Source organism: Sander lucioperca, chromosome 8, assembly GCF_008315115.2.
Source record: "Sander lucioperca isolate FBNREF2018 chromosome 8, SLUC_FBN_1.2, whole genome shotgun sequence".
Lineage (NCBI taxonomy): Eukaryota > Metazoa > Chordata > Actinopteri > Perciformes > Percidae > Sander > Sander lucioperca.
This window is the reverse complement of record NC_050180.1, coordinates 13281693-13303940: the sequence shown is the minus strand read 5'-3', so window position 1 is coordinate 13303940 and position 22248 is coordinate 13281693. Positions and strand designations below refer to the sequence as shown.

Below are 22248 nucleotides of genomic sequence, written 5' to 3'. Positions count from 1 at the left end.
TGCGGTGCTGTGTGTATTTAAAGAAAGATTAAAGCATTAAAGGATTTTAGGTTGTAGACACAAAATCATCCACACAAGAATGTTGACAGGCTTACCCCTTTTTTTGGTAAATATCACATTAACAACAGAGATAGCATTACCTGCTGTTGCATGTACACATTGTAATTCCATTGTTGAGATTTCACTTGTTAATCCATTTCTTCTTACTTGAAAATACACACCATTCTGTCTGTCACACATGCTTTAATACAGTTACTAGTCTTTTAACACGTTTCAAGTTGTTCAAAAATCTACATATAGCACTCATGTTGAGATGTGTTTTAGTGCTGAAAAATTCTATAACTTTTCTTCCACAACAAAAACATATTATTACATGTAAGAATTGTACAGCTTTCATTAAACAAACAAAAAAACAACCAGCAATGTTATAGCTACATAGTTCCATACGTGTGAAAAAAAAATCTCTGCAGCCTCATCTATCAGCCTGTCTCTGCTACCAAAGTCCCTTGAGTGGGTTCTTGCTCAGTGTTTATTTGTCTAACTAGTTAGACTACTGTGCCTTGGGGCTGGGCCACTGAGACACACACACACACACACACACACACACACACACACACACACACACACACACACACACACACACACACACATCCACACACACACACACACACACACACACCACACTTCCTAGTTTTTTCTTTATTAAGTGTTAGAATTACTCCTTGGCAGTGGCTTAAGGTAATCCAGTCATTTGTTCCGTAGAGCTGCCAAACCTTGTTTCCTTCGGCCATATACAGTGCTGGCACCATCAAAACGTTCAGTTTCTTCATGAGGTTGAACCACAATGAAAAAATGACCTGAAGGAAAAAGTGCAACATGCATTTAGTCAAAAGACAATTGCAGGCTATAGGACAATTGCATGGCCATTTCAAGGAGAGATTGATGTTGTGCTGATAGAAGTTATTCACGTGTAGGAAAATGCACACCGATGTCAGGGACTTGATCCAGCATTGAACATTGGAATGCGTGAAAGAGGTTATGCAGTGTGCGCAGAGAGCTCTGCTTTATTTCATGTTATTTGCTTTGAACGAGTTCAGAAGAAAAGCGTGTGGTTATACAGTTCATAAAAATGCTGCAGGAATGGAAGCCAATGTCATGAGAATGACTCCAGAGAGAAAGAGAGGGGATAGGAGGGGATCAAAAAGAAAGGAGAGACAGAGACAGGCAAAATGGATGAACAAAGAGAGAGAGTAAGAAAGAGAGAGAGAAGAGGAGAGAAGGAAGGACAGCAAAGGATGAGAGAGACAGAGAGAGAGAGAGCTATTGCTGATGATCAAGTCCTCAAGGTGAATCATCTGTAATTACTCACGTCATCCACTGACTGCGCTCCGATAAGCAGCCCGCCCTGGGAGAGTGCTGCTCACAAATGATTTCTCATAATGTGGCAGTGGCACTGAGCCCTCACACACACACACACACACATATACACACACACACACACAAACACTATTCACATTGATGGAGAGGCCGCGGCTATTGGCCTACCGAGACACACCGTGCTCCGGTCAGAACAAATTAAGAGCTTAGCCTCCACAAGATGTTCGCTCCGGAGCCTCCGACTAGACTGACAAGTGTGGTGTGTGTGTGTGTGTGTGTGTGTGTGTGTGTGTGTGTGTGTGTGTGTGTGTTTATGTGTAGAGTGTGTGTGATCCAGATATACTGTTATCTGTCTGGGAGGCAGTGTGATTGCTGAGCAGTGTCCAGGGGGCTTAGGCCTTCACAAGACTAAAGAGTGTTAAAGATTACGTTCTTGCATGCTTTCGTAGCATTCTCCAGCAACAACCCAACACCCCAGACACTGACTGTGAATACAAAATTGAATTAATGGGCACATACAAAGTGAAGTCCATTTTTCATAGGAACCAACAGGGTGATACAACTGCATTTCTGTTTTTTGCCAGGACTGTGTATTGACTTAATTGTTTGTTTTTGCTTAGCTAGTCATTATTTACAATGTGAAATTTGAAATACTAAAATATTTTAAATATTAAATGTTAAAAAACGTATAGAAACCCACATATTTGCTCATCTACTTATTTTGACAATGTTTTGTATTTTTTATATTAATAAAACAAGTGTATGCCAGATGTTACAAAACACAGGGTTCCTTATAGGACCATCATTATGATGAAGTGAATGGGACTGATTATTCACCATCCCAAGAAAAAAAAGGAAAAGAATGTAGAACTTGTATTGTATGTGCAGGGAAATATCCTTCTTGTAAATGTTAGGCTCATACTCTCCACAGGATTGTAGATCTTATATAAAAGCAAAGTGACAATGGCATTGACTGAGCTTTTGTATATAGCGAGGAAAATGCTTGACATCTATATAAAAAGAAGCCGGCAGTCGCAATGTGTGAACTAATTAGAAATACTTAATACACGCAGACATTCACATCTCACATACTAATTCTCAGGTCTGGAAGAGGAGGGTGGTGGGGGGCCATGCACAGTATAATGGCATGGCTTTCTATATTCCGGACGAGGTCCACCACTTCAGTCAGCCAGCTTTCTATTTTTTATTTTTGCTGTCAAAGTACAGACTGCTGTTTCAACTTCTTTAGTCAGCCAATGGCTCTTAAAGCCCCCCATGCCCTGCTACCACCCCATCTGTGAAATCAGCTGACCAGCATAAAGTGCTCGCATTGCCCCCCAGAACTAGAGAGAGTACGGAGAAAAGCCCATCCATAAACAAGGATTAGTAGGGAGGGCAGAGGGACCAGAGAGGAGGAGGAAGAGGATGAAGTATAAATTGTGTTAGTTACTTTCTTTCTTGTAAGACCAGCTGATGCAAGCCCTCTGACTGACAGCAAGTATACAGCATGGCAACATATTCAGATACACCCTTAAGTACAAAATATTCATTAGACCTGAGCATAATTAAAAAGCACAAACAAACCAGCAAAATGTCCTACCAATGTAACCACTGCAGTACTGTGAATGTATTGCAGCCGCGGTTCTTTGGAATTGATTGAAAATTCATTGTTTCTAGCATCCTTCAGCAATTGTTGCTGATGTGTCCCTGAGCAATACACAAACAGGGACTAGTAGTGTAAGGTTTTGAGCTGTTCAAAAACAGGAAGAAGAGAAGGTATGAAGTGTGTATTTAGGTTTCCCTTTGGTAAGAGCGGCTGATGAAATTCCTCTGACTGATATGCTGCAGTTGTCGTGTCTGTGACTCCACTGCCCTCAATGGAACCCAGCGGCTCTGCACTTGCTCTGGGCGCTCCAAATTTTTAGATTTAACCACTCTAGCTGCAGAGGTATAATGGACAGTTGTAAATACACTTTATATGTTGTTGTCTGTTTTTTCCCAATATTTTTATTATAAAGCCCCATTTAGTAATTCCACGTCCAAAAAAATACTAAAATCTAATATTAGTTAGTTATATTAGTTAAGCAATAGCTCATGACAGGTTGTAGTATGTTGTGAATATATTACTCACATAATATTCTCAATCTTCCTTAAACACAACTAGTCTTAAATGCATTGTTACCCTATACTGGTCCATAACCAGGTCCATTAACTCCCATTGACCTGCGTTTCTTTGAAGTGGGTGAACTGGTGTGCTGACTCGCTGACTCTGAGACGTGCCTGGTGCCGTAGTTGTAGATGTCATGAGCAGATCCAGTTACCACACTCCATTTTGCTGTCCCTTTAGCTGCTTCACCTACCTACAGCACAGATCAGAGAAACCAGGAGCGAGGTCACACCAAACTGTGCCCCAACTGTGGGGTGTCAGAGGTCTGGTGTAGGGTCCTAGTGTTGTTATATATCAATTAGAGGACAGGGAGAGAGGAGTTACGCCCCCATGGAGAGAAAGATGGGGGTTGCTGCTCACTTGAGACCTTTATTTATCCTGGTTGACGTACAAACAGTTCCACCAATTCACAGTGGGAGTTGCCTCCAAAAGGTAGTCGTGGTAAAAATGTTGCCTCTGAATTAGCAAAAACAAACAATATTCTCGTCTGACAATTGGGATGCCCATGAAATAACATGCCCAGAACATCCTTTAACGTAGAGCATTCTCCTGTTTTTCTGGATCTGGATAATTTTGTTGAGACATTCTCTATTTATTTCACTTCCTCCTTGTCAAGTGAAGGACACAAAACAAGCATCAGTTAACAAACTCGGGGAAGTGATTCAAGGTTGTCATGATGTAATGTTTGGGGATGGGGAAGAGGATAGCTCCATGTAATAGATGCTATCCTCCAGAGTGGGATCCTCACATCAAGCGGAGGTCTCATTTACTTTGGCAGAGACTTGCTTAAGTCAAGCAAGTAATCTTCTTTGGAATAGGATATGGCAAGCCTAAAAGCCACATTTAAGCATACATACAGACTGATGCATACACACACACACACACACACCTGGGTTTGATTTTGAACTCTGTTTATGTGTGTGTGTGTGTGTGTGTGTGTGTGTGTGTGACTGTTTGTGTACAGCAAACTTCAGACCCCTCCCAAAGACAGCTTAAAAGCGGAGAGCAATCACTCGCAGTCGCTTTAGATTTATCCCTGTTTGCATCATATTGGTGGACATGAAAGTACATAAAGGGATAAGACATAAATCCTGCAGCTCTCACAGACATCTGCTTACAAAGACTGAGTATACACACACACACACACACACACACACACACACACACACACACACACACACACACACACATTCATGCAGAAACACAAATGCACAGACGAACACAACATGCTCATACATAGGACAGCAAGTGAAACATAGTTCATCTGCTTACAAAGACTGAGTATTATACACACACACACACACACACACACACACACACACACACACACATTCATGCAGAAACACTAATGCACAGACGCACGCAACATGCTCATACATAGGACAACAAGTGAAACATAGTTCATGTTCACAAACACACACACACACTTGCTCACTCAGTATATAGATGCGTACATACAGTAATGCACACTTGTTCTGTGAGAAACCAATTTTGCCAGAGTAGCGTACTTTTAGGGTAACGGAAAACAAATGTGGCAAAATATAAAGTAGCAATCATTTTCTCAGTGGAGAAGCTCTTGAAACAGCAAGATAGGGTATGTGCAATTGTAGTAAGTGTATTAAGTCTGCTCAATTGACATTTGCTCCATCGTCTTAAGTTTTTCATTAGATGCCAGATCATAAAGAGGTAGAAAGGAAGGCACAGAGCCAATCCTCCAATACTATACATGCTGTGTGCTTTTTATATTTGATTAAAGAAAAGTATTTTTCCAGGTCTCATTATGAATTGTTTTACATTTTTACATGGCCACTTTGCCATTTGCCAATATTTTGTTGCAAATATAAGCTGCTTGTCATCTTAGTGTACATTGTCTCAAGGCGAAGGTGTACAAACAACCCTGTCTTCAAGAAATTACATTTAATTTGTTTGGCTGAATACGTTTTAGAGGAACCGATGACAATGTTTTTTCTCTTTTAAAGAAGTACTGTGGTCTTGTACAAAGTGCAAGACTTTGTCACCAGAGCCCAGGGTTTGCATCCCGAGTTACACAAGTTCAGAAACACTTTGGTCAAGGTTAGGAAAATATTGTGGTTTTGGGAGAATGTAGAAACAAGTTAACTCATCCGGTCCACTGCTTTAAGTCAGCAGATCTTTCCCAAATCATAGACATCATAGTGCTTTGAATGCCTAAACATAACCATTAAAACGATAATCATGCTTTACGCTACAATGCCACAAACAGATATAGAGGGAAAACTAATGTTGTAAGACTTCAGATACTTTCATTAACATGTTTCCTCATTAAAAGTGTAATTTGTGCATCATTTAAACATATTTTCTGCTGTTAATGCAGTAGTAGTAAGTAGTGTATACATTTAATTTCTAGCATGCAACAAAATATATGCTGTAATGTAATCACATCATGGTTCTATACAACAATTGACACATGTGGCCTATTTTCATGTATTTTCAGACAGAATGTAATCTGTATATTTCTGTATTGTCTTTATTTAGTAGGTAATATTTTTAACCAACAGCGGTGACGCATCACATCTGCACAAAAAAGTTAGATTTCAGGTTGTGCTGCTTTCAATCCTGGCAGAAAGCCATGTTTAACTGTAACAGAATGTGTATATATATATAAAGCTGAAGCAGATTAGGATGCTTTCTTTTCATGTAAACTGTAAGTACATTGTCGTATCAAACATAATGTCAACAGAATCACTAATCAGCAATCAAGTGGCAGCTCTTGTCTTCCTCTGCTTTCTGTTGTGTCAAAGTCTATCATCAAATCTTTTTTGTACGTTATCACAACATAATTTCTACCTATATTATACGCTAAGCTATTTAATTCGAGAGTAAAGTGAGGTGAAATGTTAAGTTTAGCTTCATCTCTTTATATTTAGCCCCACTCAATAGTGTCTACTTTCCCCTGTTATTGTTAGACCTATAAAGAACTTGGACTACAGTCTGATGAATGAGGTGATGCCGAGGAAAGCATGACGGGGGAGACTAAACACCAATGGAATCTCTCCCCTCAATTTTCCTCTCACTTTATCTCTCTCCCTCCCTCTTCCTTATTTCAGCTCTATCTCTTTCACTTTCTCTACTCTCCCCTTTCTTCTTCTTCTTCTTCTCTCTCTCTCTCTCTCTCTCTCTCTCTCTCTCTCATGGGTGTTTCATTAACTTTACTGTGAGATGAAAAGCAAGTGGCTATCCTTCAGACTGAGAGCTCCTTGAACACCACACACTCATATATGTGCTTTACACCCACACACCCCGCACACACACCCACGGACGGGCACACAAAACCATGTAATAGAGAACCTCGACTTTCTTAGCTCGTCATTAATTCCGGTGTTAGGCTGAAAGCACCTGCTGTGTCCGCCTGCTTTGGGACTTTAAACACTTCACATGAGCCTTATGTGAATGTATATGTGTGTGTGGGTTTATGTTTCCATTAATGCTTGTGTGAAAGGAGCGATAATTCAGTTTCCACTTACCCAGAAAGCGTTTCTCTTTCTCTCTCTGTCTCTGTCTCTCCCTCTCTCTCTCTCTCTCTCTCTGAAGAAAGCACTGCTCATTCAGGCATACATCCATTCAGAATTTTCACGGAATGAAATACAAATAGTAAAAAGCATCAATTTACACATTTAGGCCCATTCGTTGTAATGACTGTCATTTTAACCACAATGAGCCCAGTGTTTCAGGTGTTTGCCCATTCATCGTCGCTCCGATTCAGTGTTGATTTGCCTGGACAGCGAAGCCAAAGCGCATGATCAATGAGTCTTCCCGCTGTGTTGAATTCAAAAGGAATGACCCCGCTTTCTTTTTCTCCTCTCCTCTCATTGCTTTCTCCCAGTGGAGGGAAAATGTAAGATAGACACGAACGTTCCTGGTATACACTCACATCTGTCATCATACTTCGTAGCTTCTTTTGTTTCATAGTGGATTCAGCACGTTTCCTTTAGTAGCAGTAGTACTGTGATGCAAATAACCAAGACTTGCAGCTTGAAAGACCTCACTTGTAGAGAAAAAAAAAACATGTTAGTAAAAGGGTGGAAAAAAACACTATAAGATTTTGTTAATATTTAACAGCAATTAAGCAGCTTTACACAAATTTAGTAGGATTGAGAAGAGAAATCACACTTCCTGATTTTTAGGTATTTTCACAGTGCTCTAATCGCGAAAATTTGGCTAAGGCAGCAAGTTTGTTTTTAATTAATTTGAGTAATTTACAAGAGATCTGGTAGTGTGATTTTTCACCCTTAAGTGTTTATTAGATGCTTAGTATTCAGCAAGAGTGAATCTGGATCTAAATAATTCATCTATAAGTGCTTACAGGGTGGAGATAACTTTTTATTTTTCTCTCTGCTATCCACCCCTCCTTTCCTCTTTCTTCCTCCTTCTCCGACTCCAAACTCCCTCTTTATCTAACCCCTTCCTCTTTAACTTCCTTACAATATCTTGGATCCTTTTTTCTTCTCCTTTGACCCCAAACCCTATTTTCCCTCTATCCCCTCGCTCTCTGTCTCTCTTATTTGTCCTCTTATCATCATATATTTTTTACCTAAACTTTTTAATCCCTTTGTTCATTCTACCTTTCCTGTTTCCTCCACCTATACCTCCTTTTGAACCTTAAATTTGCCCCCTATTTCCTCCTGCATGTATATCTCTCTCTCTTGTTTGTTGCTCCTCCTCGTCTCCCTCTGTTTCTCTTGTCCATCTCTCCTTCTTTCCATCTTTTTCAGTGGGAGGAGATCAGTGGGGTGGATGAGCACTACACTCCCATCAGGACCTTCCAGGTCTGCAACGTGATGGAGTACAGCCAGAACAACTGGCTTCGCACCAACTGGATCCCTCGCCAGTCAGCCCAGAAGATCTACGTGGAGCTGAAGTTCACCCTGAGGGACTGCAACTCCATCCCGCTGGTGTTGGGCACCTGCAAGGAGACCTTCAACCTCCTCTACCTGGAGACGGACGACGACCAGGGCAGCCACTTCAGAGAACACCAGTTCACTAAGATTGACACCATTGCCGCTGATGAAAGTTTCACCCAAATGGACCTCGGAGATCGCATTCTCAAGCTCAACACTGAGGTGCGCGAGGTGGGTCCCATGACCAAGAAGGGCTTCTACCTGGCGTTCCAGGATGTGGGCGCCTGCGTAGCTTTAGTTTCAGTGAGGGTTTACTTCAAGAAGTGCCCTCACATTGTGAGGAATCTGGCCTCCTTCCCTGATACGGTGCCCATGGACTCCCAGTCGCTGGTTGAGGTCAAAGGCTCATGTGTCAATCACTCCAAAGAGGAGGAGCCTCCGCGAATGTACTGCAGCACAGAGGGGGAGTGGCTCGTGCCTATTGGGAAGTGTCTGTGTAACCCGGGATACGAGGAGAGAAGCAACACCTGCCAAAGTAAGACAGCTCTTCTATCATTTTCAGTTGCATTTTATTTCTCAGTTCTCTCATGCTTTCTGTCATTGTTTGAAATACGGTGATACAAAGCAAAGTTTGCCAAGGCTGCAAAGTGTGCAAAGTGTTTGATGAGAAGACTGTCACACTTCATAACTGTCAGCCCAGAAGCTTTAATGCCTGATGCCCAACCTTTGTGTATACATGTGTGTATGGTTGTGTGTGTATGGGCATTCTGTATGTGGGATACCTTCGAAAGAACCCAATATTCCCACAGTGTTGCTGGATAGTTGTACATGAATGTGTGTGATCTGTTAACCAAGTCTGTGAACTGCGTGGTGCAGCATGCAGTGGTTCAATATACATCTTCTGTGTGACACATCATTAGCTATGGGAAGATCTTAACCAGAGTATCAGGGATGGGACTGATAACCCAGAAGAAAGGAGTAGACTGGAGTGGATGGTGAATAATGAAATAGTTGCGGTGATGGTTGTGAGTGTTGGCGGAGTCATGAGTGGGTAAACATTGGAGTCTGGAGATACTCGACCACACCAGTCTGTTGTCGCCTTGGAGGTGGTTGCTAAAGCCAAAAAGTACATGTCTGGCTGCCTGGTTTTGCCTTTCATTTTCAGTCTGTCACATCATTATCATCACACATGCATTGCAGGGGGATTGCTTTTAGTTGTAGCCCATTGGTTATTGGAAAGAATCAAAATATTTCAAAGAAGATCTTTGTGGCTCCTGGTGCTACAGAACTTGAAACATTGCTCTGTAAAACACTCATTACCTGAGGGTTTTACTAGCATATTCGGCTGTTTTCCAGACAACTTGTTATTAATTGTTATTGTCCTTTGACTGTACTTGTTCCTCTTCATTTAACTTTAGTAACTACTTAGACATAAAGCACCTGATGTCCCATAGTAACTTTTACATCCCTTTTGGGATCAAGCAACCAGTGGGTTCAAAGGTTAAGTGTCACAAGGAGCCTTTCATCTCAGCAGAAAATATCCAAGTGCGATTAAAATCAACAGTTTTATGAGTTAGTAACTTCCCAAAAGTATGTTTATTTTTACCTTTTCTTTAAAAAAGCGCTTAACATAACTAGATAACTTTGCAAAATTAAATTTCCTGTGTGGCTACCCGTGGCTAGTGTTACAGCTTTTATCAATTACAGTTGCAGTACTTCATCAGTGTTTCTCTGCAACAAGATGTTTTGCATCCGTACAGTAGCTCATCCAGTGCAGCAGCTCCATAAATGTGTTTTCATAATGTCCCACCATAGGTTTTGTAGAAAGCATTTATATACATAATATACATGTAAGTTAAATGTATATGTATGTATGTAATGTATATGTTAATTTAAATATCTTGTAAATAATGTAAAATAACAATAGAAGTGGTTGCTTACTTTATGCTCCACTGGTTTATGTTTCTGTGTATTTTGTTTAACCATGCCAAAGACAAACAGCTGAGACAGAATCTCCAGCTGCATGTGAAACCCCACCTTCTCTTTGTTGTGGCTCGTTTCTATGGTCCATATCGGACAAGATGTGCCTCTGCCTAAGAAGCCAGGCACAGCATATATTTGAAAGCAGCCACCTCTGCACTGCGGCTGTTCCACAATGGCTTTAAAGTAAAAAAAAATAAAAATAAAATGTGTTGAAAGTTTGTCTTTAGCTCTCTTTTAGTCCTAGTTATTGTTGCTGGCCCTAAATGCTCCCATGTTCATCAACTCTCTCGTCTCCAGAACCATGCCCAGTGTTAATTAAAGATCAAAGGCAGTGTCCCAGGTCAGGCCCCTGCTGTCAGGGCCAAGGGAAGCTCTTTTTCTGGGGCTGTGGACTGCAGACGAACCTGTCTCACTGTCCAGATGCGAGGAGAAACTTTGTCGCAGCTGTCAGACGAAAACCTATGTGCAAAATGTAAAAAGCTTGGGGGAGAAGGTAAATTGTAGGCAAAAGAATGACAACCAAAATAAGGGTTATCATGACATACAAATGTGCGGGTTTAAAAGAAACATTTGACCGGTGCCATTTACTTCCCAACCTTATCTACTTCCATGAAAAAGGGTGTTGAAGACCGTTAAAGGCATTAGCTCTTAATTTGAAGTGTGCCATGTCATTTCTAAATCTTTATTCAAATGATATTAATAAATTAAAGGGGACATTTTATTCAAAATGTTGCGAACTTCAATCCACAAATTCTGCTTTTCCCCCCAAATTTGAAAGGACAACAGTTGTAGTTAGAATAGGACGTGGTGTAGACAAATGGCAGCCCGCTGTCCCCCTTCATACCACCCTCCTTTCACTTCCTGTCTCTGTGAATTGTGTGAATGTTTGGATGTATTTGACAATCTCTTATTAGTTTCAGAGAGGTCTAATGGACTCTAATAAGGTCTTATGTTACCCTGGAGTGGGACAGCTGCACCAACAGGCCCCCACAGCCCCTGTGTGCAGCCGTCGGGGGCCCCAGCGCACAGTTCACTCTCCAGGCCCTCTGTGTTAACAGATAGATGACTGCATGCGGGTTAGGTCACCGTACAGACAGATAGCGAGAAAGATGAAAACGTGTTTACAGTGCTACAGCCAGATACAACAGAATGAAACAGATGTCTGAACCATGGTTTCTCAAGTGTTTACATGTCACAGACAGAAAGCAGGCCCCAAACCCACTTGGTCATATTTTACCCCATGGCTCCATAGAAAAGGTTGTTGATTTATTATTAAATTGGCTGTACATGGGGAAAAAAATGTGCATTCTATAATTGGATACTCTTCCTTACATTGTTGTTTCTCTAAAATAAACAAACAAAATAAAATGCAGCTAAGACCACTAAATATAATGAATAATCTAATAATTAAACATGCAGTTGTTTGGATTAGGTGTTTTGGTGTTGGGTGCTTTGACTGTTCTGAGTCAGATGGATGGAGCACCTTTGCTGAATATTTCATGGTTTAATGCCTCGAAGCAGCATCTTCGTTAACCTAAGCCTCTATTCCATGAGTGTGTGTGTGTGTGTGTGTGTGTGTGTGTGCGCGTGTGTGTCTATGAGTGAGAGAGGAAACGAGAGAGAGGAGAGCAGTTGCCCTTGTTTACACAGACTCCAAAGTGTGTTTAAGGGCTTTAATAGAATACACTCCAGTATTAGACTGTCATTATCTTGCCTGTGTGTGTGTTTGTGTGTGTGTGTGTGTGTGTGTGTGTGTGTGTGTGTAGCCTGAAATGTTTGCGAAAGCGAGGATGTTTTATCAGTGGCGCCTTCAAAAGAACACATGAATTCTGTCTGGCTTTGGCAATGGGACACTGTGTGCGAGCTGCTGTTATGACAGTGTGTGTGATATGCATGTGTGTGGCGGATGGCTGCATTACATATTTCACATCATGCAGTGTATATTGCTGTGAGCATATTTTGATATTTCATCATTCATATCAGAGCCGATGTCAACGGATCTTTTGTCAGGGAGAACGCAGTGAGTGCATATGGCGTTTTTCAGACTGTACGAGGTGAATGGAAGCGTCCGTCATCGTCTGGATTACTGTATGTTTTGTGAGCAGTCTTCGGCCTTTCCACAGAGAATGTGAGGCCCGATCTAATCTCGCCAAGTCAGTCTTTCATCTGTCATTAGAACAGACTGGAGCAGGTGAACTAACTCCTATCTACCATCAGTGTGAAATTCCTGCAACCCTAATTTGATCCTAAAACAGCAAACGGATGTCTGTCTGTCGAGTTTGTGTATGAGTGTGTGTGTGTGTGTGTGTGTGTGTGTGTGTGTGTGTGTGCGCGCGTGTGCGCGTGTGCGTGTGTGTGTGTGTGTGTTGCAAATGCAAGCAGCTGTTCTGCTGTATGTTGCGGAGAGACCCAGGTTTACATTCTTACTGGATTTATCAAGACACACAATCCTCAAACTTGCCAGTACCATAATGCTTATTATAATTACAGATATACAGTAAATCCATATACACAGACACAGGGACATATATACTCAATATACTTAAGCCTGAGTTGCTGGTTTTGCATGGATTACTTACCATATCGTATTATAAGTGGAAGAAGAGAGAAAACCACTAAAAGTAAAAGTAATTTTCCCACGTTTTAAAGGCACTATAAAGTAAAGATAATTTTGCACTGATGAAATATGTTCTAAAATGATTTGTTTTTGATGACTGCAATGATTTCAGCATTTCCAAATGACAATGCCTTTCTCTCCTTGTTTACTTCATTTCCTTCTTCCCTCTCTGTCTCCGCTCAACCCTGTGGCTGATGGTCTTGGCCGCTGGATCAAAGACCTCCGTCCATCTAATGTTCAATGTTTTATATCACTGTCCACTCTCTCGCTAAAGTGATTTAGCTGCTGCCCTCATGCACAGACATGCTTGGCCTTCGAGCAGACACATTATACATCTTTCACTGGCTGTGTCACGCAAACCTACATTAACCTGACCAATGAAATGCTCAAGCTCAGCACTCCAAAATCCAAAATTCAGCATCCATTTTATTATTTGGTTTGAAGCAAAGCTTTAACAATCATTTAAATGACTCCCTTTAATGTTATTGGGGTTGCTGGAACTGCCAATGAGAGGTTTGCTCGTCCCTAAGGTTGGTGTAAAATGGAGGAGATCCAGTGCGGCAGGTGAAGAAACTCATTTGACATGTTAGCTTGCAAAAAACACTCACATGCTTTCAGGAGTGGTCAGACCACACCAGAACTAAAATCCCAGTAAATTTTGAATTTTTTGAACTTAAGAGTTATCAAGTCACGAGATAGAAGACTAGCCAGAAGGGATACCAGTGTTGCTCTGTTTCTGCTAAGTGTTTTTGTAAGATTTTGGAGCCTCTCTGCCCCCGATCAGAAACCCTTTAATGCAATCCAATTGAACTGCTGCTATCCAATTAAACCTTTAATGTTAAGCATCAAGTTTAACATTAATGTATTTACGAGTTATACCCAATGTTTTTATAAGGAGTGGGGATTTGAATAATTTTGTGTGCCACATATGTGGTCTTCTTTCTTGAGACAAATAAAAACTTAATGCTAAATATTTTAGCATTTGGTTTCTGCTTTAAATATGTATTGATCTAATACCCATACAGGCCAATTAGTAAAAGCAGCAGCACTGCAGAAGTCCCATGGTCATGCTTCCATTTTCCTTCTTATTTTTCTCATCACCCACATTGTTTTTTGTACTGTGTTTTTTGTATATTTTTCTGCCAGGCTGTTGAGGCTGAGTGCTGTGAATTCATGGAGCTATTGGCTCTCTTCTGGTCCCTTGGAAGGACTCTGTTTGTTTGTGTTGGCCATTATATAACTGGCCAGCTCTCCACAAGAACAAGTCAGTTCTTCACACAAACCACATCCCCTAAATTAAAATGACAGTATTTCTGATCCAGCAACAGGCTTATATACATCACAGATTCTTTTCTCGCCTTCTTTTGTTAGCAAATATGCATTTGCATTATTATATATTTGTTTCTCTGTGTGTGCATCATAGAATTGTAGCATTTCTTTATCCAGTTCACTGAGTCCTCTGGGCTGTTGTTCCTTTTTTCCAGCAGCCCCATATCGTAAACCAAAGTTGCACACATTGACAATGGGAGCTGCACAGTCTAGCAGAGTACAACAATAGCCTGTTACTGTTCGGCATTCAGTTCCTTGTTAATGGGCACCTCCATAGTCATTGTTGAGAGCAGGTGTTCATATACTTCCACCACACATATTTTCAAATGTAATCCAGGTCCTGTGCCCTGTGTGTGTATTTGGGTGAATTAAGTGTTATATTGTACATGGCTCTGTTCTAACACTAGTGTTCCATTGCATCAGAGTCCTCCTTTCTTGTCAGTTTAGCTTAATGTGGAGGCTTTCTCTGCTGCAGCCTTTTGGCTGTGCACTGCTGGCATTTCCCCTTTTTGGAGCTGAAAAGGAGAGGAGAGGCTGGAAGAAAGGACAAGGCCAAGATTGAGTGCTCCAGTGATAAAGGTCTTTAATGATAATGTTCACACTACACTTTACAACATTTGCTGAATGTAAAAAGTACAGTAATCTTTTTTTTTTTTTTACTCCAGAAATCACAGTGTCTCATCCCAACTAGCAGAGACACTAGATATAGAGATAGAGATATCCTTTCTCAAGTTGATGGCAGAAACCTTTCGGAAATATCTTTGGGATTATTTTGGGATTCCTTACCTCTGACATTAGTCGTGTTTCCATTAACGTATTTTTATGTGCATTTTGAAGTATCGCATTAGAAAATATTGATGGAAATGGGAAAATTCGAAAAAACGTAATCAAATTCGCAAAAAAGTTTTTACGCTCGCTTGAGGTGGTTTTGGCCTTTTTCGAAAAAGAGTTAATGCGCAAAATGGGAGATGGAAACAGGTTTGCCGAATAAGTTGTGATGTTACTCACATGACTATAGTCCCGGTATCCATCGGATGGGGGAATGATCGGGATATGGGTCCCATCCTGTGCGCCGTACACTTGTGGCACAAGGTGCGTAGTGGACTTGTGTGTGCTATTGCCCGTGCCTCAGCCACGTCGGGTAAATTGACGAAGTGGTTCAACAGCTTGAATCGTATGGCCCTGTACACCACGTATACATACCGGTGAGCGGTTGTCTTGCTGACACTAGGGATGCACCGAATCCCGGATTTGGGTTTGGATTCAGCCAAATATTGGGCTTTTTGACGAGATTCGGTTTCTGCCGAACCTTAGAACAACTTAAGCTTGACGGACATGTTTTGCATCTAGCGTCTCACGTTCATCTCAGTAAGCTAGCAAGAGTACACAACAGACAACTTCCGTGTAGACTACTTCAAAATAAAAGCACTTCCTGTGACCGCTTGCAGTAAAACTAAATTACTGTTAAACAAATAAGGTTGTGTACCTTTTCATATATCAGCTGTAAATCAAGTACTGTAAATAATGTAAATAGTGAGTTTTAATCACACTATAATTTACCATTTCCTTTAGACTTTTGAAAAAGGGTAACTACCCTTCTGAAAAACAGTAACTACCCTTCTGAAAAACAGTAACTACCCTTTCAAAAACAGTGACTACCTATTTTTCTGTGTACCTTATTGTAAAGTGTTACCAACTAAACAACAAGAATTTCTTATTTAAGTGCTTTAAACACACATTTTACAACACCTTCATCATGGTTAGCAAAAATTTGCCAAACAAAATTGACACTCGTCTGGTGATAGCGATGTGCTTTCCTACGATGTGAAAAGAGCGTGTGAATTCAACATTAAGTTGTTACATTTAACTATTTTAGAGGCTGTGGACGTTGTTTACGTCATTAATGTGTTTACTGTGTTAATGGACTGAGGATGGGAGTAGGATTCGCTATTCGGTTTTGGATTTGGCAAAATCTTAACCTGTGGATTCGGTATTCGGCTGAACCCCAAAAAATCAGGATTCATCCCTAGCTGACACCATATGTCCCTGCCACAACCCTGTATTCTGCACAGGTGGCCAACTTGTACAATGCTACCTCTCTCCATTTAGCCAAAGAACTTAGCTTCTAAACTTTTTGATTTAGCAAGGCGGTTTGCAATCTACAACTATGCGTAACGTCAACTTGTGACAAAACTACACTTTGCGTAGTCTAGTTTATTCACTCTAAACCAGTTGATGGTGATTCTAAATCGTTTTTTGCGACATTTTAAAAGTTTGGTTAAATCTTCGCTTGACAATTAGATGGAAACGTGGCTATTCACCTCATATGTTTCAAGTTGCATTGGCTCTTGCTCTGTTTACCCTCTTTTATTAACTTTTAAGCAACTGTGTTGTGACTAAACATAGGGGAATCCATGCTCTCAAGTTGCTCATGCAGTCATGTGGGACTGTTTAAAAGTGCATCCTTATTTCAAGCTGATCTATTTGTGTTCATTTTTTATTTCCTACTGTTTATATTGCTGCCCAAATTTTCAGTCCCTCCAGTACTGTTTGACTTTTTGAGGATCTTCCATAACCTTGATGTACATGAAAAAACCTGAGCTAATTAAAGCATGCAGAGAAGCCCGCAGCAATCATACTGACTCCCACTCCACAACACAGCAGCCGGGAGGGAAATCTGACTGGAGTGAGGGAAAGGGAAAGGGAAAGGGAAAGGGAAAGAGAGAGAGAAAGAGAGAGAGAGAGAGAGAGAGAGAGAGAGAGAGAGAGGGAGAGAGAGAGAGAGAGAGAGAGAGAGAGAGAAATAGAGAGAGAGAGAGAGCGAAAGAGAGATAAATAGAGAGAGAGAGAGAGAGAGAGAGAGAGAGCTAATGAGCATAGCGTTAATTAGAGACACAATTCGGCTGTAGTCCAAAGGCAGGAATTACTCACTAAGCAAGAAACTCTGCAATAATGTTGTATATGCTCATATACACATCTGTGTGTGTGTGTGTGTGTGTGTGTGTGTGTGTGTGTGTGTGAGAGAGAGAGAGAGAGAGAGAGAGAGAGAGAGAGTATACATTCATACGCTCATCCATTGCTGTACATGCAGTTTGAAAGACTATGTTAGCATATGTCGCGTTATTATGGATCCCACACAATTTCTAGGCAAGTCCCGCCCTACGAAGCAGCCCGATTGGTTGGGGTTAGGCATTTACCTTGAGTAGTTAAGGATAGCCAACTGGTCAGGAAATAGGACCTGAACAAATCAGGTTCTGTTAACTTGCCTGGTCAATAGTAGAGTGTGATTGCTATTGAAGGGCGGGTCTTGCCTAGAAGTGGCATGGGTTCCATAATAACGTGCATAGGTCTGCTTGTGTCTTAGTCCCTCTTAAATCAATGTTTACTTCTGTATCCTGTGTGCACACGTACAGTGTTCTGATGCAGTGTCAATCTGTAAATGTATGTGTGTGTGTGTGTGCGTGTGTGTGTGTGTGTGTGTGTGTGTGTGTCTGTGTGTGTGTTTGTGCCTGCGTGTATGCCAGTGTGAGTGTGTTTCTGCCATGCAGGGCCAAGCAGGAGGCTGTAGCCAAAGATGCAGGAAAGGTTTGTTCATTCGGGGTATTATTGCCTGTTTGCTTTTCTCTTTATGGACCTTCCAGTTCAGGCTGGGGGTGGCGGGTAAGCCCGTCACCCCGGGGCCCTGGTACTGTTAGGACTTCAAAGCTGTTGGTAACCACAGGCTCAGGAATTCAACTTAACACACACAGACAAATACACCCACATGCACACACACATACACAACCAGGCCTAAAACAGAAATGGAGGAATAGATAGATGGGGTGTTTATTTGTTGGAGAGGCCCCTGCAGTTGACAAGACCACTTCACAGTGGTCAGTCTTTTGTGTGTGTGTGTGTGTGTGTGTGTGTGTGTGTGTGTGTGTGTGTGTGTGTGTGTGTGTGTGTGTGTGTGTGTGTGTGTACTATGGTGTGCATGCAGGATGCATATGCAAAAAAATAAGACAAAGAAAATAACACATTTATAATTTCTGTATATGTGCATGTGTGTGCTTCTGTTCATTCCCATTCAGCCAACAGGTCTTAAAACTAGACGGACACTCACTGTGGGAATGCCGACAATACTGAAGTGTGTGTACATGTGTTTGAGCGTGTGTGTCGGTGGACAGGCAAGGACAGCGGGATGGACACAGCAGGAAACGTCCTGTTTGGATACACATGTAATGTAACGGGAGGGAAATGGGGAGAGTAGGACAGGGGAGTCACTCCATCATTCCTGATAGATGAGAGGGAGCAAGCTGGAGAGGGAGGAGAGGGGGGGTAAAGGCAAGAGAGAAATAAAGCGAGCTGTCACTGGGATATAGACCCCCGCTGAAAACTCTTTGGCGCAGGATGCCTGTTTTGTGATTTGTGATGTTACCGCTATCAATTCAACATCCAAAGAGGCTGACGTGTGGTTTTTTTTATTTATTAATTTTTTCAGCATTGCTCTACTAATCCTTTTTCTGAGTGCATTCCTCTCAATTGTTCCAGTAAGTTGACTGATAAAAAGATTTTCCACCACAACATGAAGACACACAGGTCACAAAATGAAATAACCATCAGTGGCATTTACAATAGTCAATAAATATTTGGCCTTTCTTTGTCACTGTTTAATGCAATAGTGATTTTAAGTCATCACTGAAGCATATTCCCCCCCAGTTTTTTGTCTTTTATTTACGGTGGCCGACAGGGGCAAACGCCCTGCAACTTAAGAAAACACACGACATAGACAAAACACAAGCAAATTAAGAAAACAACTTCATTAATTTGACAACACATGTGCAGCATTCAGCAAACGCGCTGCAAATACCACAACACAACCAAATACACAAACGCACTGCAAATATGAAACGATGCAAAAAGAAAAGCACGCAAACCCCGAAAAAAGAAGCGATGCAAAAAGAAAAACAACTTCATTAATTTGACAACACATGCGCAGCATTCAGCAAACGCGCTGCAAATACACACAACACAACCAAATAGATAAACGCGCTGCAAATATGAAACGATGCAAAAAGAAAAGCACACCAACCTAGAAAACAAATGCAACAAAAAAACTCTGCATCCAGATTACACAACGGAAGTTCTCCAGGCCTCTAGAGGGAGCAGCTAAGTGGAACAGCTGGATTTTCGACTTCACGGGGAGAGAGGGGGAGAGAGAGAGAAAGAGAGAGCGAAACTGCATAGACTGCATAGACTGTAAATATTAAATCTATGTTTGAGATATGTTTTCTCTCGTTTGGTGGGTGTGTCTCGGCTCAGGTCACAGGTGATACTCAATCAGCAGAGACGTCTGTAACCTCGTGGTGATAAAACATTTAAAACTGCATCAGCGTTTAACGTTGACGTTTGTTTAAGCCACATGAGAGGGTTTAATTTCGAGGTCCGAAATTACTGAAGTGTAGGCCTCCTCAAGTGTAATATTGTGATTATACAACAACGGTTACCAACAAAATAAGTGATCAATCTGTATTCATATTGTGGAGCAATTCGCTCTTGAAATACAAAAAACAGACAGGATTTCTAGTCCCTCCCTGTTAGTAAACCAGCCAATTTACCGTGGGATTTATCAAACTGAATAAATCCTGCCTGCACATATAAACACAAAACTGCTTTGCTAACTCCAACGCTTTGTTGTAAAAGTTATTGTATTCATTAGTATGATTGCCGTACTGTTTAGTTCACAAACATCCAACACACCAAAGTACAAACACATAGCGGACCAGACGCAAGCTTTTATTTTGAAAAGCCGAAGCTCGGGGACAGCACCAGCCGGGAGGGCATGAGACGGGAGCATAGACTGTATATTATTAATATATTATATTATTAATAATAATAATAATAATAATAATATGAATTTAATATCGGTTAATAACGGTCGGAAATCCAGCTGTTCCACTAGCTGCTCCCTCTAGAGGTCTGGAGAACTTCCGTTGTGTAATCTGGATGCAGCGTTTTTTTGTTGCATTTGTTTTCGGGGTTTGCGTGCTTTTCCTTTTGCATCGTTTTTTATTTGCAGTGCGTTTATGTATTTGGTTGTGTTGTGGTATTTGCAGCGTGTTTGCTGAATGCTGCGCATGTGTTGTCAAATTAATGAAGTTGTTTTCTTAATTTGCTTGTGTTTTGTCTATTTGCGTGTGTTTTCTTAAGTTGCAGGGCGTCTGCCCCTGTCGGCCACCGTATTTATTTTGCATGAAAACATGAAACATTACAAAACTGCTTTTGAATAAGTGATTATAAAAACATTATTTGTAGGGCGAACAGCTTCATCTTTTTTGTTGCAAGTACTTCTATGGACTCTGGCTGGTTTACAGCATAATCAGCAGCTCATTTGCATTTTACCTAACCCTTTTTTCTCCTCACTTTCTATTACTATTTTCTATTACCACTTTCTACTACTATCAGTGTTTCACTTCACAACTCTGCATATTTTATTATGTCCTTTGCTTTGATGTCCACCTTCAACAGAGGATGGAGTTTAAATGACTGCACAAAAGCTAAATTAGAGGCCTGTCAGCCATAGCTTGTAAAAGAGCCTAATCATACTACTACTACTACTACTACTATATTCAATGTAAGCCTATATGACATTCTGTATCTAACTCATGAATAAAACGAGCATATTACTGTAAATCTATTGTGTGTGATGTCTGCTGTCCTTGGTGCTGAAGATACCCTCGGCTTCAACCTCAGACACATCTAGGGGCTGCGGCTGTCAAGTGTCTCACTTATCTAAACACGTCGTGTAGGCATGTATAGTGACACTACGAGTAGTTGTCAGAAGAAACATCTCATTGTACAGCTGCGATGCGTTCAGTGAAGAGATGACTCCCAGTGTCATTTCAGTTTGAAGAACCCAAGCGTCACCGCATAAATGTCTGTCTTCCAGCAGCTTTCTCGCTGTGCTGCCACATCACAGATGTCGGCATAACAACCTTTCTGTTTCAACAAACACTGCACTCTTTAATGACAGCCAAGCAAAGAAAAGCAATGTCTGTTATAACACTTTTTAGGGTAAGGGCACAGCATGGAAGGCTAGTGGTAATTCTGCACTGAGGCCTCAGCCAGTTACTATTGATGTAGTGACACATAATAACTGATGCACTCATCTGTCCAAGTACTCGCACTCACAGTGTTTTGGGAGATTTTTGATCTAGTCACTTTATGCCTTGACAGCACCAACACTTTGCTGTGATGCTAAATTATGTGACACATATCAATCATAGTCCAAGCACTCATCCACAAACTTAACATACTGGGGTACTGACTTGGTATCGGAGGAGCGATTTTTCATGCCCCTATTATACCATATTTGTCTTTTTTTCCTTTATTTATATATCCTTTATAATTTATCAGCCTTATTTATTTATTCCATTTTATTGTTATACAAATTTTGATACTGATTCATGGATATAAGTGTAACTTTTGGGTTTTGTGTGTTTACAATGTGCAAATCACTATACACAAAATATAAATGTATATTTTTGTTTTCGTAGGTCTCAGTAAGCTTCACAAACCTTGAACAAAAAAGGCTGAGAACTAATCTTACTCAGCTGATCCATGGTTTACCCTCTGCTGCTTTTTTTTTTGAGTATGTTTATTCCTTTGTACCTGTGTCTGCTTGTGTGTTATTGACCTTGCTATGGTAACCTTGGTGTTTTTATTGTTTGCGTCTTCCATCTTAATCAGGTCTGTAGGAAGTGAGGCTTCTCTGAGAGCTCCTCTGGGATCTGTGTGTGTGTGTGTGTGTGTGTGTGTGTGTGTGTTTGTGTGAGAGACAGAGGGAGAGAATAAGTGCACAACATAAGTGTGAGAGACATGTCTGTCAATAGATACAGGTCATTAGTAAACGTGAAGTG

At 41.0% G+C, this 22248-nt stretch overlaps 1 protein-coding gene across 8 annotated transcripts in view; it reads left to right on the top strand.

The window, feature by feature from the left end:
• Window positions 1-22248, top strand: part of epha3 (eph receptor A3) — a 102251-nt gene that overhangs the window by 8566 nt on the left and 71437 nt on the right. For 4 of the 8 annotated variants that reach the window (XM_031281706.2, XM_031281705.2, XM_031281710.2 and 1 more), the window contains exons 3-4: window positions 7407-7418; window positions 8296-8956. In XM_031281706.2, the coding sequence (XP_031137566.1) occupies window positions 7407-7418; window positions 8296-8956 (673 nt within the window). Of the gene's footprint in view, window positions 1-7406; window positions 7443-8295; window positions 8957-22248 lie in introns of all 8 variants that reach the window. The other 4 variants (XM_031281708.2, XM_031281707.2, XM_031281711.2 and 1 more) reach the window with 2 other exon arrangements.